The following is an 18,485-nucleotide window of genomic DNA, read 5'->3' as shown; positions in this document are numbered from 1 at the left end:
AATTAAAAAAAGACTTAACTTTTGACCTAAGCAGAATGAAAAATCTTAAGCAATGGCAGGATCAGGAAGAGGCTGTTCTTATCCAAAGTACTGGCCCCATTTTAATTTATCCTAATTCCACCTTTCTAACTTTTCAGCAGACCCTTCCCCCTTCTGCCTTCCTCTGGAAACACATCTAGGTGTCTCCTGAATTCATTTATTGGCTTTGCCGTGCACAGTATAATACTGCCTTTGTTAGTCCCCAGGCCCAGCCCCTCAGAGGATGGTGTTCAGTCTCGGTGTTTCTCTACTCTTAAAAAAAACATAACCAAGTAGTCTCTGAAAAATAATTGTAGAATCAACTAAGGCAAATTCAGACAATGTGGAGCCATTCAGACCAAATGCTGGAAAGAGAAACAAATTCAGCATATTGTTAGCATTCTTATCTGTCTTGTTTCCTCTTAATCTCTATTAGTCCTGTTGAGTAGGAAACCTCTGCCATATTGGGTTAGAAATTCTGAAGAAAAGGGACCTCAGGCTTGGGACTGCAGTGGAGAAATGGAATGCCTTTAGATTCAAGAAAAGCTGTCCTGTTGGTTTTTGTAAGTCCTCTGGAAGGCAGGAGTGAAGAAACATGCCACGAGGTGGATTTCTGGAAGTATTATGGTATAGTAGACAGAACACCAGACCAGGAATCAGCATGCTCTAGCTTCTGTCCTCACACTGCTGTTTACTAGCAGCTGCATGACCTTGGGCAAACCAATTAACTTGTCCAGGTTCCATTTCCTCACCACAGAAATAGGAGGATGGGGCCACATCTGTGGTCCTTAATCAAAGACATGTTTTGGAAACTTCTGAGATTTTTCAAAATACCTGAACCCCTTCACAGATTGAGAACCAATGAATTAGAGAATCTCTTAGGTATGAAATCTAACATCTTAAGGTTCATCTATACTATAAAGTTGTTATGCTTGAGCCCATTGTTGCAGCCACTGTGTCAATCCATCTTGTTGAGGGTTCTCCTCTTTTCCGTTGACCCTGTACTTTACCAAGCATGATGTCCTCTTCCAGGGAGTGATCCCTCCTGACAACATGCCCAAAGTATGTAAGACGAAGTCTCACCATCCTTGCTTCTAAGGAGCATTCTGGTTGTACTTCCAAGACAGATTTGTTCGTTCTTTTGGCAGTCCATAGTACATTCGGTATTCTCCGCCAACACCCCAATTCAAAGGTGTCAATTCTTCAGTCTTCCTTATTCATTGTCCAGCTTTCACATGCATATGATGCGATTGAAAATACATGGCTTAGATCAGGCACACCTTAGTCTTCAAGGTGACATCTTTGCTTTTCAACACTTTAAAGAGGTTCTTTGCAGCAGATTTGCCCAACACAATGTGTCTTTTGATTTCTTGATTGCTACTTCTATGGGTGTTGATTGTAGATCCAAGTAAAATGAAATCCTTGACAACTTCAATCTTTTCTCCGTTTACATGATGTGGCTTATCAGTCCAGTTGTGAGGCTTTTTGTTTTCTTTATGTTGAGGTGTAATCCATACTGAAGGCTGTGGTCTTTGATCTTCACTAGTAAGTGCTTCAAGTCCTCTTCACTTTCAGCAAGCAAGGTTATGTCATCTGCGTAACACAGGTTGTTAATAAGTAGATTAAAAGTATAACTGACAAAAGGGCCCAGGAGTTCATCAGGTAGGGCAGGGAGAGAAAAAGAAAAAAAGGAACTTTTTCTTTCTTTCTTTTTTGAGGGGAATAGAGAACGGTGAAATTGAATCCAGGTGTGATCAGAGACGATCTTACATCATGTCAATATTTGGGGAGATACTGATGGCCAGAAGCTAATAATAGAAGTACCTTTGTTCAGCCAACAAGTATTTGAGTGGTGACTAGGCACTCTGTGGAAGACACCAGGGATCCTAGAATCCTTATCCCATCGAATGGGAGTGACCCACATAAACCAATAATTACAGTAAAAGCATGGTAAATCTTATGTCAGAAGTTTGTGCAAAGGAATACAGAGGCGGGCATGGCCAACTATACTAATATTATTGTAGGGTGGTGGGAAAAGCTTCTTGGAGGAGGTACTATCCAGCTGTGTCTTGGAGTATCATGCACAGAGAAGTGATAAGCCCACTTTAGAGGGAACAGCATAAACAAAAGCCCAGAGGAATAAGATAATACAGCATATTATGATACCAGTGAAAGTCTGGCATGAGTGAACATGTGTTTGAGTGTGTGTGTGCAAGCCCATGAACATTTGTGTGGGATTGGGAGGAGCAGCTTGTTGGAGATTAGACTAGAAAGGTGGGTTAGGGCCAAAGTGTGCAGATTTCTTTTCCCAAAATTTTTTACTTTGAAAAGTTTCAAACTTATAAAAAGTTATAAGCATAATATTACAAAAACTTGTATAATCTTTAGATTCACAATTGTTAATATTTTACAACATTTATTTTGTATCTATACACACACATAAGCTTTTTTCTTTTGCTTAACGGTTTGAAGTTGTAAATAATAAAACATTTCACCCCTAAACACTTCAACATGAAATCATCAGGTTTCTAAGCAGAGGAGGGACAGGATCAGATGAGGGATTTAGGAAAAAAACCTCTGGCAGTTATATGGAGGGAGGGTTCACTGGAGTAAAGGCTAGGACCTACTTAAGAGGCTATTTGCAATAAAAGGAGAGATGATGATGTTTGACATGAAGCAATGAAATGGAGAGGAGAGGATAAAATCAGAGATACTCTAGGTAGAAAACTGACAGGCCAGCTACAGGTAGAGGGTGAGGCAGGAGTTGAGGATGACTCTCAGAATTCTAGCTTGGGAGACTGGGCTGATGGTGATGACATCAGAAGTGAGATAGGAAACACAGGAAGAACAGAACAGATTCAAGGAGCTATTTATCTCCTGTATCCCGAGTGAGATTTCTTTAGAAGCGTTAGTGACCGCTGAAGGGAGGTCTGGAAAATGGCTTCAGCTGTACTCAATATGTACAGCTCTGAGACACTTTTAACAATGGCACAAAAGATACCAAATGGAACTGGGCACCCAAGGAGATTGGGAGACAAAAGAAACATGAGGAATTGGCGAGGTAAACACTTCTGAAAGGAAATGTGCTGAATGGAGTACTTAACATGAGGAGTGCTTAAGGAGGGGCAGTATAGAAAGTGTCAGCAGACTGAAGCTGCCAGATCTTTGAAAAATGGAAATCAGCCATGGTCTTTCTCCTACAGAAATTCCTTGAAGTAAACTGAATATAGCAAAATGTGATCAAATTCACTAATTTACTCAGTCAGGAACTCTACTGAATGACGATTTTGTACAAAGTCCCATTTTTGGCGCTGTAGGAATACAAAGATCAATAAGAACTGGACCTTAGGAACTCTGGCAATCTATAAAATATAGTTGAAGGTAAAAAGGACCATGACAGAGACAGATGATCGTGTGCTGAATTAGGAGTTTCAAGCTTCATTTCATTTCAAATACAGAAATATTTTTAATTTCTCTTTCAGGGACACCCTCTGAAAAGGAGAGGCCAGTGTGCCACCAAGAAGGACAGGTGACCTGGGCCATCAGAGTGGCATTCTGGTTGCATGCACACAGGCACTGATCAGGTGGATAACTTGCCTAAAGCACCTACTCAGTGCACTCTTGCTACTTCGTAAGGCCGGGGGTATGAAACTTATCCAGAGAAAAGGAAAGTATCTACAAGAAGCACATCTTCAGTTGGACCCTGCCTAAGTTCATGAGCCAATTCTAACATGAAATGACTTAGCCTTCTAAGAGTGTAGCTTTCTCTCCCCTAATAACTGGGTATCAACTCCAACAGCTCTGACATTTAAAAAACTTTCAAAAGAACAGCTGATAACTGAGAACAAATACTCTTATTTTAAAGGGCTCAAGCGCAAGGGATTGCTCTGTATTTATAGTCAAACACCATTCACATTAATGGCCATGGAAACTATCTTAAAGTGGTCCTTGGCTTTAAAAACAATACCTTTGGCAGTGAATTTTAACTCTGATTAGAGATGCAAAGTTTTTAACTCATGGCAAAACAGAGGAGTTTGTTTGTGTGAAGACTTTTGTGTCTGGGGAGGAGATGGGAGTGAAATTATGGAAGCCTGAAAACTTTCTGAAAAACTCTTGCTGTTGTCATTAGCTGCTGTTGAGTCAGCCCCGACTCACGGTGACCCATGTAAAACAGGACAGAATGCTGTCTGGTCCTATGCCACCTTCATGCTCAAATCCACTGCTGTGGCCACTGTGTATTCTGAGTGCCTGCCCATCTAGGGAGCTCATCTTCCAGCACTATACTGGACAATATCCTGTTGTGACCCATAAGGTTTTTTACTGGCTAATTTTTGGAAGTATATCACCAGGCCTTTCTTCCTAGTCTATCTTAGTCTGGAAGCTCCACTAAAACCTGTCCATCATAGATGACCTACTGGTATTTGAAATGCCAGTGGAATAGCTTCCAGCATCAGTGACACAAATGTCACCACAGTATGACAAACTGACAGATGGGTGGTGGTCAGAAAAACTGAAGTGTGTGTAATTCCTATTTTTAGATGCTAATGTCTTTGTTAGTTTAGAAATATAAGATATGTATAAATTGGTTTTTTTTTTTTTAATCAAATAATTCCATTAGAAGATGGGGGGAAAAAAACAGAAAAATGAAGGATAGAGAAAATGATTTTTCATTTTTTTTTTCTTCCAATATTTAAGACTAACACATCAAACAAATATCCTTGGGATAACAAAGAAGTTTCTTCTCCCCACCCCCTTCCTCCAATACTTGTCTGGGCTTTCAGAAGTCTTCTTTCATTCTTTTAATATCTGCTCTTGCCATGAGTTGATTTCAACTCACAGCGACCCCACGTACGCAGAGTAGAAATGCTGCATAGGGTATTCGAGGCTGCGACCTTTCAGAAGGGGATTGCCAGGGTAGGTTTGAACTACCAATTTTTGGCTAGTAGTCAAGTGCTTAGCCATTTGCGCCAGCCAGGGTCTCCTTCAGGTATTTATTGGACACCTGTTCAGCCAACAAATAATAATAGGCACTGTAAAAATGGGGTGGTGGAGGTGTCTAACCTCCTCTAACTTCACAAGGGGAAAGGAGAATCAAGAGCAACAGCTTGACGTTGATTCCTATGAGGCCTCTTAGAGGTCAGAGATGCCTCCTCTCTGCCATCTTTACCAATTCCAACACCAACTGTTCCTCCCACAGCACTTTCTACTTCTCTGCTGAGTTTGATAATTTGTTGCAATGGCCACACAGAACTCACAGACCATACGCACAGTTACAGGGTTTATATGGGAAATAACAGGTTACAATTCAGGTACAGGAATACTCAGGATACAGTTCTTCCATCAGGACAGCCTCTTCTCAGCCATGTCCACAGGCACACCTCTCTCTGGCCCTTGGCCTCTGCCCTGGACGCCAAGTGTTACAAAGCTCTTTTAGCTCTGTTGATAAGTGTCTGGAGGTACCCAACTCCCCCATAAGCCTCAGCCAGAAGGTGTTCAGCTGTAGCTCCATAAATTGGCATACCTAGCTCCACCAAATGCCTGGAGGCACTGTACTCTGCCAGCAAGTCCCCTGCCCAAAAGGGCTCAGCCTTCTGGCTCCATGGGCTCCCAGCCCACCACACCATCTCCTGCCTTGCTGCAATTTCTCTGCTGCAGCTTCTTGCTGTCTTCAGTGTTACAGCTCTCTCTCTCTCTCTCTTCTGGGTCTTGGAGGGTCTCAGCACAGGGATCCCAGGTCCAAAGGATGTACTCTGCTCCTGGCTCTTCTTCCTTGGTGATACAGAGCTCCTCTCCTCCTGCATCTGGGATGGCTCTTTTCAAGCCTAGTGGGATGGCAAAACTGACCAATCCCTTTGTTAGCGTTCCATAGACTTTATTTGCATGGTCCCACCCTCACACAGGTCCCATGAACTTTATTTGCATTATTAGCAAGCTATCCGTTTCCCTTGGTGGACCACGATTATCTTATTTGTATACTCCCATCCAATCATTTGGGTGGGGTTGTCACAAGACCATGGCGAGAAAGGCCGTATAAATGCAACTGATCGCACGGAAGGCACTTTGGAGAATTCAAAGATTGCATGTGACCCTGCCCCCAGGAATTCACCTGAAAGATAGTCCACATAAATGAATGACAATGATACAAAATAGAAACAGTAAGTGCCAGACAAAGGTTACCCACCCAGTGCCGTCGAGTAACAAAGGTTACATATAAATTATTATGGTACTTCCAGCTAGGGGGTATTGGGGTTGGCTTGCAGTTTAGGGTGGTAATGGAATCAGCTCTTGAAGGATGTGAAGGAATTGGGACTCAGATGTTAGGGCAATCTAGGTATACATACAGCATGAGGAAAGGCACAAGGTAGGAAAAGCAAGGTATTTGTTTGGGTCGAGTGAAGGGTATGTGAAGCAAGGATGGAATGTGATCCTACTGAGTGCTTACTATGTGCCAAGGACATGGGATAGAAGATTTCACATATTTAAGGTTTGAGAAGAGCTAGGGGAAATGAGTTTGGAAAGGTAGTCTGGAGTGTGATCACAGAGGACCTTGCAAAACAAATGCTGGTTCTGAAAAGCAAAGCAGAATTTCACAAGAGTCCAGGTGAGCCCACGGCTCCTCCACCTCTTCTAAGGCCTCTGTACTATCCCATCAAGCAGCTCTGCTACAGCAGAGAGCAGGAGACCATTAGCAATGGATTCTTATTCTGAAATACTGCTAGCAAGAAATCATCTTAAGTCTTATTGAGGCAACTGGCATGTCAGGGACCACTGATAAGGAGTAAACTGTCCCAATTTCTTAACTACACCCCACCCCCACCCCTTCCCACGTAGTCTCCATGGCTTGGAAAGCTTAAACCTGCTCACTGTAAGCCACAAGGTGGAGATGTCTGGCAGGGCAGAACTGAGAGGAAGTCGTTGAGCCAACCTAAGGTTACCATTAACACTTTGAGCCACTGCCTTGAGCTAATTTTTATGTTTGTTTTTTAAGTTTGGTTGAAATGTCACAAATGGAAAAATTAAGTAAAGAGCCCCAGTTAGCCACAAGACTGGACACACCTGGCTGCAAACCCAGCAAAAGAAACTTACTTCATTAGTAGGAGAGGCAAAGAGTGAAATTTACATCTGAAATTTGCCTGCACCAGGAGAAAGTGCTGAGGCCAAAGGCGCTGTCTGTTTTTACAGCTGTGTCAAGTCTTAGTTCTCTACCCTTACCAACACTCATGAGTGCGGCAAGGGCCCAAGGAAAAATGGTCTCCAACCTCTTCAGCTGAGACTCAGCTCACAAAGGTTTTTAAGAACTAGTTAATGAAATAAAACAAGACCAGATGAGGTGATATAATGAACTTTATTTCCACTGGTAATTTATGTGTTTAAATCCTAAATAATGTGTTGGTTTTTTTTTTAAGTCAGAACACTCTGAAATTATTGATGTGATTTTTTGTAACCTTAAATTTAACACTTGCTTGCTTTTTGTGCCAGCTTCACCAGTGATATATGAGTCTGCCCAATTTTTCACAATAGTTGAGTTCCGAAAAGACTGGTAAAAAGCAATCTTTTTTAAAATGAGAATTTCCCCACCAAACAAGACTGGAGTTCTAATTTCAAAGGAGTTCTTGATGCAAATTTGATTCATCATCAATTCACAAGGGGCTCTCTCAGTTCTCAATCTTCCCCACACCCATCCACTCAAGAAAAGTAATGGCCTCTAAGAATTCTTTGGCACAAGAAAAATCACCACTACATCGATCAGCTCTGTAAGCTCCACTCTTTATATGAGTCTTCTTAAAGAGGTACACCTGGGATGCCAAATCATACAGAGATTTGCAAATTATCACCTTCAAATCATAGGTTCTCAAAGCCAAAAAGAAACTTAGAAATCATGTAGTTATCCCCCTTCTTAAAAGGGAGAAACTGATGCACAGGGGAAGAAAGACTTGCCAGCCAGGGTGAGAGCCAGGCTGGACTGGCTCCACACTGCCTGCTACTCCTCTCTAGCCACACGTTCCTAACTTTCCCATTTCTTTTGGTTGTACACACGCAGAAGACTGAGATCCCCTTTATGCACAACTTAGAAGTGACTAATATACAATTTTCTTGCCTTGTATAAAAGCTATCTATTTATACCATGGGACTGGAAAGGGGAAAGCGAATCAATTACAGTAGAAAAGCAATAATAGTAATTCTCAACTCATTCATATCTCTGTTGTTTTTAGATCATCATCTTTTATTTATAGTCTTTGTAACTAAACGTGAGCTTAGTATTTCTCTTCATGAAGACAAATTTAAGAGTCTGTCTTGGGGAGCGTATGGATCACCTAAAACCCTGTTATTCAAAGTGTGGTTTCCTCCTCCCAGCATCCCACAAACGGCATCGGCAACACCTGGAAGCTTCTAAGAAAGGGTGACTATCTGACCTCATCCCCAGATGAACTATAGGCACATTAAAGTTTGAGAAGCACTGATCTAAAAAACTTACAGGGCAGCACCATTATCTAGCACAATCCAGATAGAACAACTGGCTACATAAAATGGGGGAGAGAAAAAAAAAAAAAGAAAGACTAACTCCTACAGGACTGCCTGCACTGATAAACACCTGGACCAGAGAATGATAATCAGATACAGTTTATCTGATAAATAAGATAGCCTTAAAACAGAATTCCAGAGGCTGAAGTTCAATTCATCCATTCATTCAAGTGTTTATTCATTCAATGTTTACTGTATAAGCAAAGAAACGTGAATAAGACAGGGTTCCTGCCTTTATAAAGCTTACAGTTAAGTAGAAGAGAAGATTACATTATGAAGTAACATAGACGAAAGCTCAAAGTGATGACTGTTAGGATGGACTGTGGTCCCAAAGAAATTCATTTGGAGCGAGGAGGGAGGAGGGCAACTGAAAGGTTCCTGTGGTCCAGAAACAGCTGTGGCTCACATGGCTCTAGTGGCCCAACTTCCAACAGAGTTTAGTCAAAGTGATAAGAAAAACAGACTTGCTAATAGAAGAGCTACTGCATAGCTGCCTGGCAGTCAGCCAAGGCTTTGGCTGGCCAAGGGGTATCACTGGTCATCATTAAATGGGATGATTTGAGACAGCCAATACCACCCTATGTCCACTGCACGCTGCTACAGAGTTGAGACTTGAGGGCAAGAAGGAAAGTCAGCTGGATGAAGAGCTTAAAGTGCAATAGCAAGACTGCTAATCCCACTCTGGGCAGCTAGGACAACAGGAAGGCATGACAGTAAGAAAAATGAAAAAGGAACCAAAGAGGATAATTACAAAGATAATTGAATATTAACTGCAAAACAGAAAATAACAATAACAGCTCAAATTTCATACATGCTATTTGTCTTCTTAGAATGAATAGAAATGCCAACAGTCCACTGTCCCAGGGAAAGGCATGTAACCGTTAGCCAAGATACTCTAAGATGAACACATGTCCATGTTGCTTCCGACGTATGTAGTCCCTCCAAAGATTTGAAGCTTTAAAAATACCCTCTACCCAGGTTCCCAGTAGGCAACCAGTATCTCCATGATAATAGTCTCTCAAAGATTATAATTTTACACATGAAGTACACAATACCAACAGACAATAACACAGGACTTTGTGAAAGTAACTAAAACATGGCTGAAGATCTCCCATTTAACTCCCATGCAGTACTGGAAGATCTCCAAGACATATCATTGTGTGAAAAAAAAAAAAGCTGCGTATCAGTACACAGAAATGATATCATATATATATTGAAACAGAAAAATGATTCTCTATTTCTATAGATAACACAGGAAAAAATCTTAAAAGATACACATAAAACTGGAAATAGTGGTTACTTCTTGGAAAGAAGTACTAGCCAGAGATTGATAACTAAAGGGACTTCAGCCTTAGTTAAAACGTTTTGAATTTTTAAAAAAATCGTAAAGTAAAATAAAACCTAATACATATTAAGCGAAAAAAGCCAAGATGTAGAACATTGTATATAGTATGATTTCATCTGTGTTATGTTAAAAGAACATACGTTTATAAACTTGTATTTGTACAGAAAACAACCAGAAGGATACACATCAATTCTTAACAATGGTTAATTTTGGGGAATTGGATTGGGGAAAAGGCACTTGTTTTTTTTAACGTTATATGTTTCTTAACATTTAGTTTTTATTCCATCAGGGTGTATGACTTTTATAATACATATACAGCTTTTCAACTGACAGGGAGAACTTTCCTCTGTAATGAAAGAAACTAAATGAATTCATCTTATTACTCAATCTGATGGTTCTGGTTTGTATGCTCCCAAACTGGGAGGCAATGAAATGGGAAATAACAAGGAACTAGAATCTACTAAACATGGTCTAGACACACAAATACACAAAAGAATAGATTATTATTTATATAACCAACTGCATTCTAATGTTTTGGTTTCATTTTTCTATTGTCATTTTCCGCGTGACATATATAAAAAACCAAACCAAAACTATGGATGCACTAGCAAATGAGCTTGCTTTTTAGTTCCGAGGATAGTGCAGGCCCTATACCAGGGTCTTTCCATTTAGAGGAGGACTGGTTCAAATGCTGAATCAGTGTCAGAGACAGTGTACTTAAGCTAGATAATTATTTGATTCCCTCCAATCACCAAATCCATCTCTCCAGTCACCATGACTTGGGCTTTATAATCCCACCTCTAGATACAGCATGCCCTCACACTGACAAACCACAATAACGGGTGCAAATACAGAAATAAAGGATCAGTAGCATGTCAGTCTCCACAGAGGCAGAACAAGTGACTCTAGCTGAGAACTGCCACTTAACATTAGGCAGCTTTTCACAGAAATCTAAAAGCAAGTACATTCTAGAATGGAAAAAACCCCAATTCGAGTCAGGTAATTCCTCATCAGTTTTCCAGGAGCAAAATTTGACAGTAGCACTTACTTACCCCCATGACTTTGCTACGCTGCTCAACATCCTGCCACATAAAATGAACTATGATATGACACATGTATTTTCCGCTCCGGCCTTCCTGCTTCATTCGAACTAGACACATCCTGGGTGGGAAGAAGATATAAAGAGTCACTGGCTATCTGCAGTTTTCACATTACATATTTCCATTGAAGGTCTGTTCAACCTCATCTAAGAGTGATTCAGCATAGGCCACAGAATCCAGAAACTGGAAGATGCCTAATTAAAAAAAAAAAATCCACTGAAGTATAACATCCATACTGTAAAGTACATGAATCTAAGTGTACAGCTTGATGAATTTTTGTATACGTTCATGTAACGATCACCCAAATCATGATATAGACTAGAGCACCTCAGAAGGCTCCCTCATACTTGGAAGAGATCACATTTAGTTGTTAGAAGATAAGTAAGTTTAAACCCTTCATTTTACTGATGAAAATAGGACTCCTAAAGACCAATACCACAGAGTAGTTTGTAAAGCTGAGTATGGAATGGTATTGTCCAATATGGCAGCCACTAGCCACATGTGGCTACTGAGTACCTTAAATGTGGCTAGTTCAAATTAAGATGTGGTGTAAGTGTAAAATACAGATTTTAAAGATTTAGTTCAAGAAAAAGAACACAAAATTTCTTACTAATTTTTTTTACACTGCTTACATATTGAAATGATATTTTGGATATATTGGGTTAAATAAAATTAATCTCACCTTGTTTTTTTATTTTTACCTTTTTTAATGTAACTACCAGACATTTTAAAATTATATATGTGACTTCTATTGTATTTCTGATGGACAGCAAAGGCCCAGAATATGCATCAAAGAAAATATGATGACTATATTATCTGTAATTAGCGAATTGTTAGCCCCACTAGAATGTAAGCTTCAGGCAAAAGTCAAGACTATTTTTTTTAAACTATTGTTATCTCTAGGGTTTAAGCACAGTAGGCACTATATCTATATACAGATAGACAGAGAGAGATAGACAGATATAGATATCTGCTGAATAAACACCCCAGGTTTTTAGGCTCTTTCCCCTATACCACATTCCCTCTAATGAGTCCAGAGAGCTCTCTGCTTAAGACCTTAAAAAAAAAAAAAAAGATAAAAATATAAACAGGGTCACCAACTTTTCAAGTTAATTCCTAGTTTCATTCTTGTAATCACACTTATTTCTATTATCTTTCATTAAATAGTTATTAAGCAGCTACAATATGACTATTCATCTAAAACACAGTTACTGCTATAATTATGGAATGTTCAGTCTAAAGTGTCAATTCAATCTTTGCGGTCCAAGGGATCACTTTTGTGTGGCCTTTCTTGCCATGGTCTTGTAACTCCCACCCAAGCGATTGAGTGGGACTATGCAAATAAGGTAAATATGGCCCACTGAGGGAACTAGTCAGTTCTGCCATCCCACTAGGCTTAAAAGAGAGCCAATTCCAGAGCAGAAGGGTCTCTCACCACCATCAAGGAGGAAAGGCCAGGAGCTAAGCGCATCCTTTGGCCCTGAGATCCCTACGCTGAGAGACAGCACGAGTGACCTAGAGCAAGAGAGTGAAAGCGAGACAGCTGCAACACTGAAGACAGAGAGAAGCGGTGGCAGAGAAATGGCAGCAGGAGAGAGAGACTGGCAGGAGATGGCAAAGTGGGCTTCCCAGCCCACGGAGCGAGAAAGCTGAATGCATTTGGGCAGGAGGCTTCCTGGCAGAGTAGGGTGCCTATAGGCACTTGGTGAGCGAGATTTGCCGATTCACAGAGCTAGAGCTGAGTACCTTTGAACCGAGGCTTACCGGTTGAGTGGGGTGCCTCTGGGCACTAATCAGCAGAGCTAAAAGAGCTTTATAACACTTGCCCCCAACAGGGCAGACGCCAAGGGGCCAGAGAGCGGCCTGCCTGTAGGCATGGCTGAGAAGAGGCTGTCCTGACAGAAGAACTGTTTCCTGAGTGTTCCTGAACTGGAATTGTAACCTGTTCACTTCCCTATGACTATAGTCTGTGAGTTCTGTGTAGCCATTGCAATGAATTATTGAACTCAGCAAAGAAGTAGAGAATGCCGTGGGAGGGACAGTTGGTGTCAGAATTGGTAAAGATAGCAGAGATAGGAAGCACGTCTGACCTCCGCCTCATAGGAATCAGCCTTGGGCGGTTGACCTCCTTCCCCTTCATAAAGTTAGAAGAGCTCAGACACCAGTACCATGCCATTTTTACAATCTCCATATACAATTAATCCCATCCATTAAAATCTATTAGCAATAATAGCATGATACAATGGAAGGATTCCAGCCTAGACTGCCTTAACATCTGTTAATGCCTTAGAGGAGAAAACAAAACATTACTTATCAAGCTTGCAGATGACAAGAAGTTGGACAGGAAAACAAATATGCTAGATGACCCACAACCTGACCCAAAAATACTTCAGCAGGCTGTTTCAATGGGCTGAATCTAACAAAATGAATTTGAACAGGGGTAAATTTAAGAGTCCTGCACTTGGGCCTAAAGAACAACTATGGAGGTACGGGATAGATGAGTCATGCCTACCTATGTGTGAAAAAGACTTTCAGGCTTAAGTGGGCAGTATATATTCTACAAGTCAAGACAAGGATGAGGTTACCCTAAAAAGTTAGTGTGATTTTAGATACAGTAACAGAAATATATCTTCAATGTGCAAAGTGAGAATTTTGTTCTACTCAGCACAGATTAGACTCTACTTGGAATACCGTCCTTAATTCTGAACATTATATTTTGAGAGATAAGAGGGAAAGATTAAAGACTAGAAGATAACCTGAAGAAAAAGAAGAGTACCTTAAATATTGTAAAAAAATGACTAGACTATGTGTCCAAGAGTTAGAATTAGACCCAATAGGTAGGCCTTAGAGGAAGATTACTCAATATTGAACAACAAAAGCAGAAACTTTCTAACAGGTAGGTGTCTGAAGAGTCAAATGATAGAATGGATGACCTCAAAAAGTAGAAGTTCCTATTACTGAAAGGTGAATAAATGCTTGATGGGAACTCAACTGTGTGACAGAACGTTGACTACATAATCACTAACAACCTTCCAACCTTGGGATTTGTTGATGCTGTCATTCTCAGTTTGTAACCTCTGAACCCAGTTAGTGCATAAGAAATAACACTTTGGACAATAATGAAACATGTCATGGAAAAAGATCGGGCTACTTTATATGATACAGGGCATATTCCAAGGCAGAAACAAACTGGGGAAAGTTTAACAGTCCTTTTTCTTCTAAGGGGTAATCAAATCACTCGTGTCAGCCTCTCACCTGAAAAGACGCTGTGTGTTTTGATGCATAAGTGTCGTCAGAGGCCAATTCATCAACAGCAATAGTGAGGTAATGGAATTCTTCATTTATTTGAAAACTCTGTAGTTTGTTAATACACCTGCCCACTGAGGTTTGAAAGTCACAGATTTTCTCAGATCATAAACTTTCTAACTATATCAACATGGGGTGAAATGTTTTTTTGTTTCATAGCACAGTTTATTCTATAGCCCTTAGAGATAAGCAGTCTGCTCAAATGGTTATCTTCGTTGAAAAGTTGCAGCAAAATGAAGACAGTTTCAAGATGTTGACTGACAATTCACTTGATGAACACAAATTAGGCTCCTACTACATGAAGCTATATGGTTGGATATTGTAGGGATTACAGTGATAGCTAAAACTACAGCCCAGCTTTCAAGGAGCAGTTAAGTCTTCTGTGAGAGATAAAATCTGCCATACAAACACACATAAAAGAGAATGCAGCAAGTGTCCCAAGAGAAGCACAAAGTGCAACAAAGTTTGAGAGGATTAATTTTGGCTAAGTGGGATCAAACCTTCATGGAAAAGGAAACAATGTGACTGGGAGTTAGAAGGATAAGTTGAAGTTGGACAGGTAGAGACAAAGGATAAAGGGAATTTTCAGTAGATGGAATAGTACACACAAAGTGAGGGCCGTGGAAGAGTTCAGCACATGGTAAGGGAACAATGGATGCTCAGATTCTGTGGGACGGCAGGGTGTATGAAGCAGAAAAACGAAGCCAGAAAGGTCATGAAGGGCTTTGAAATGTCATTCTAAAAAATCTGAACTTCATTCAGTAGACAATGAATAGTCACTGACTGTTTTTCAGGAAGAAAGAGTGTAATATAATTAGCACCTTGGCATTGAGAACAGAGTCTCTAGGAAGCTTCCCTTCTCTTCCCACCTTCGATCCTGCAATTAAATATCAATGCCAACAGGGCTGAAAAATGACAAATCTGGCAAATATTTACTTTAGTAGAATACTATGGTGCCCAGAATAATGTGATCCAGCAATATAATCTAAAGATTTCAACTGTCTTTTGATAAATATGCAACCAGTAAAGTTCATTATAACCTGTACCTAATGTTGCCGATAGTTTAGAAAACGTGGGTTGGCGCCTGTTAAAAGAAAGGATGGCAAATTCTAATCACGCCTAAAACACTGTGCCTAATTAGTTCAAAAGACACTTGATGTAAAACACTTTCAAATGTAAAGCTCTATAGCAAGTTTCATCATGCGTAGCTATAGTTCTAAAACTAAACCAAAGACTCAGTCTTCCTATTAACAGGAAGTATACTGAAGAGTCCCACGAGCACTACTGGGAAAGCAAGATTCTGAGCCATAGGGCTGTCTAGTCACAGTACTACATTCAGCTAAAAAGCTTAACTAATTTTTGCCCTGAGTTTGTGAATCAAATTCTTTAGGAAGTTAAGGGAAGAAAAGTAGTCCTGTTGTGAGGAACTTCGGTGTTTGTCTTCTTCAAAGGAAAAACAGAGTTGAAGGCTGGAGCCCACAGCTTAGACCAGCAGCTGCCTGGAATGTCCAGACTGGGCAGCTGAAGGTCAATACTTAGGCTACTTGACCTTGAAGCCTATCACATTCAGTCTACTCCTTTCTTTGTTTAATAACTGTTTTGAATAGGTAACACACATACACAGTAGTAAAAAATAAGTCCCCTCCTATCCTCCCTCCCTAGTCACTCCCCAGTCACCCAGTTCCCTCCCTAAGGCAACCATAGAGTAGTTTCTTAGGAATCCTTCCATATATTTTATTACAGACATACATATGTGTGTGTATGTATGTATGTGTGTGTGTGTATATGTATATATAAGCTTGTATGTATGTATATACACAAGCTTATATGTCATGTATTCTTTTTACATAAATGTTAGCTCTTTATTTTTTCCTCTTTTTAACATTCTACATACATTATTCTTACCTCAAGAAAACACTTCCTGCTACAAAAAGGACAGAGGTGAAGAAACCTCAATTCCAGCTCTGTGTCTCATCCACCGATACCACATTCACCCTAGTGAAACCTTTTTTGGAGGCCAGAGATGAAAGATTCCTACTAATTTATTTAGCAATTATTAGGGTAACATTTGATCTAGGCTGAATTCAGCTTATCTAGCAATTTTTCCTACTCTAGAAATGACTCATAGAAAGAAGCAAAAAAAGATCTTAAAATAGCAAAAATGGACAAAGTGTCATAATTAACAGCTAACACAACTATGTGCCAGGCACTGTGCTACGTGATTTAAATACATTATTTCATTTAATTCTCACAACTCTATGAGGCTGACATTGTTACTGTGTCTCTTCTACAGTTGAGGAAACTAAATCTTAGAGAAGTTAAGTAATTTGCCCAAAGTTACAGACCTAGTAAGTGGCAAAACTGAGATCTGTACTCAGTCTGATCCCAGAGTCATAGTTTTTCTGCCTCCTTTAATGACAAGACCTGGTGGCAGAGTAGGCAACGCCAAAAGATCAGCAGTTTGAAATCACCAGCAGCTCTGCAGGAGAAAGATGTGGCAGTCTGCTTTCATATTTACAGCCTTAGAAGCCCTATGGGGTCCTATGAGTCAGAATCGACCCCATAGCAGTGAGTTGGGTTTTTTTTTTTTTAATGACAAGGACAAACCCTCCAGGATCCATCTATGCTTATTTTTCATTTAATCCTCACAAGAGCAATAATTTAAGTTTCAAAATTGGTATCATGTTAGAATTAGCATATCAAAAGGAAAAAGACTGGCTAACTTGAGGCAAGCATACCTACAACAACAAATGTAACTGCTGGCAGTCTAACAGGAAAAGGAAGAAACTAAAAATTTATTTTAAAAGGCAATTTAAAAAAATTATTTAATAATCTTATTAATAAGTTATGGTATATTCACACAATAGAATACTACACATTGATAAAGAACAATGATGAATCCGTGAAACATTTCATAACATGGAGGAATCTGGAAGGCGTGAGATGCTGAATGAAATTAGTCAGTTGTAACAGGACAAATATCGGATGAGACCACTACTGTAAGAACTTGAGAAATAGTTTAAACACAGAAGGAAATATTCTTTGATGGTTACGAGAGTGCGGAGAGAGGGAGGGAAAGGGGTATTCACTAATTAGATAGTAGACAAGAACTATTTTAGGTGAAGGGAAAGACAACACACAATACAGGAGAGGTCAGCACAACTAGACTAAAGCAAAAGCAAAGAAGTTTCCTGAATAAACCGAATGCTTTGAAGGCCAGCGTAGCAGGGATGGGGGTTCGGGACCATGGTTTCAGGAGACATCTAGGTCAACTGACGTAATAAAATCTATTAAGAAAGCGTTCTGCATCCCACTTTGGTGAGTGGCATCTGGGGTCTTAAACGCTACCAAGCAGCTATCTAAGATGCATCAATTGGTCTCAAACCACCTGGAGCAGAGAAGAATGAAGAACACCAAAGACAGAGGGTAATTATGAGCCCAAGAGACAGAAAGGAACACATAAACCAGAGACTACATCAGCCTGAGACCAGAAGAACTAGACAGTGCCCAGCTACAACGGATGACTGCCCTGACAGGGAACACAACACAGAATCCTTGATGGAGCAGGAGAGCAGTGGGATGCAGACCTCAAATTCTCATGAAAAGACCAGATTTGGTCTGACTGAGACTAGAAGGACCCTGGAGGTCATGGTCCCCAGAACTTCTCTTAGCCCAAGACTGGAAACATTCCCAAAGCCAGCTCTTCAAACAGGGATTAGACTGGACTGTAAGACAGAAAATGATACTGGTGAGGAGTGAGCTTCTTGGCTCAAGTAGACATAAGACTATGTGGGCAGCTCCTGTCTGGAGGGGAGATGAGAAGGCAGAGAGGGACAGAAGCTGGCTGAACAGACACAGGAATACAGGGTGGAGAGAAGGAGTGTGCTATTTCATTAGGGGGAGAGCAACTAGGAATATATAGCAAGGTGTATATAAATTTTTGTATGAGAGACTGACTTGATTTGTAAACTTTCACTTAAAGCACAATACAAATAAAATTAAAAGAAAAAATTTAATAGTTTTATTAGAACAAAAAATAAAATAGCACAGCAACTGAGGTTCAACAAGGTAAGGTAAACCCATCCAGTGCAACTCAAAGCAGACAATATGGCAAAATATAGTTATGAGTTATTATGATAAACCTGAATCATCCAGAAAAAGTTAAACTGTGTTTGAAGGTGAAAGGAAAATGA

The 18,485-nt window shown here is 40.2% G+C and overlaps 1 protein-coding gene across 2 annotated transcripts in view; it reads right to left on the bottom strand.

Moving 5' to 3' along the window:
- LOC126067840 (ubiquinol-cytochrome-c reductase complex assembly factor 1) overlaps positions 1-18,485 on the bottom strand; it is a 114,953-nt gene that overhangs the window by 34,890 nt on the left and 61,578 nt on the right. For both annotated transcript variants that reach the window (XM_049870110.1, XM_049870109.1), the window contains exon 7: positions 10,939-11,047. In XM_049870110.1, the coding sequence (XP_049726067.1) occupies positions 10,939-11,047 (109 nt within the window). The remainder of the gene's footprint in view (positions 1-10,938; positions 11,048-18,485) is intronic.

Source organism: Elephas maximus, chromosome 25 (genome assembly GCF_024166365.1).
Source record: "Elephas maximus indicus isolate mEleMax1 chromosome 25, mEleMax1 primary haplotype, whole genome shotgun sequence".
In the NCBI taxonomy this organism is placed as follows: domain Eukaryota; kingdom Metazoa; phylum Chordata; class Mammalia; order Proboscidea; family Elephantidae; genus Elephas; species Elephas maximus.
Note: the sequence above shows the minus strand (reverse complement) of the source record. Positions and strands in the feature narration are given on the sequence as shown.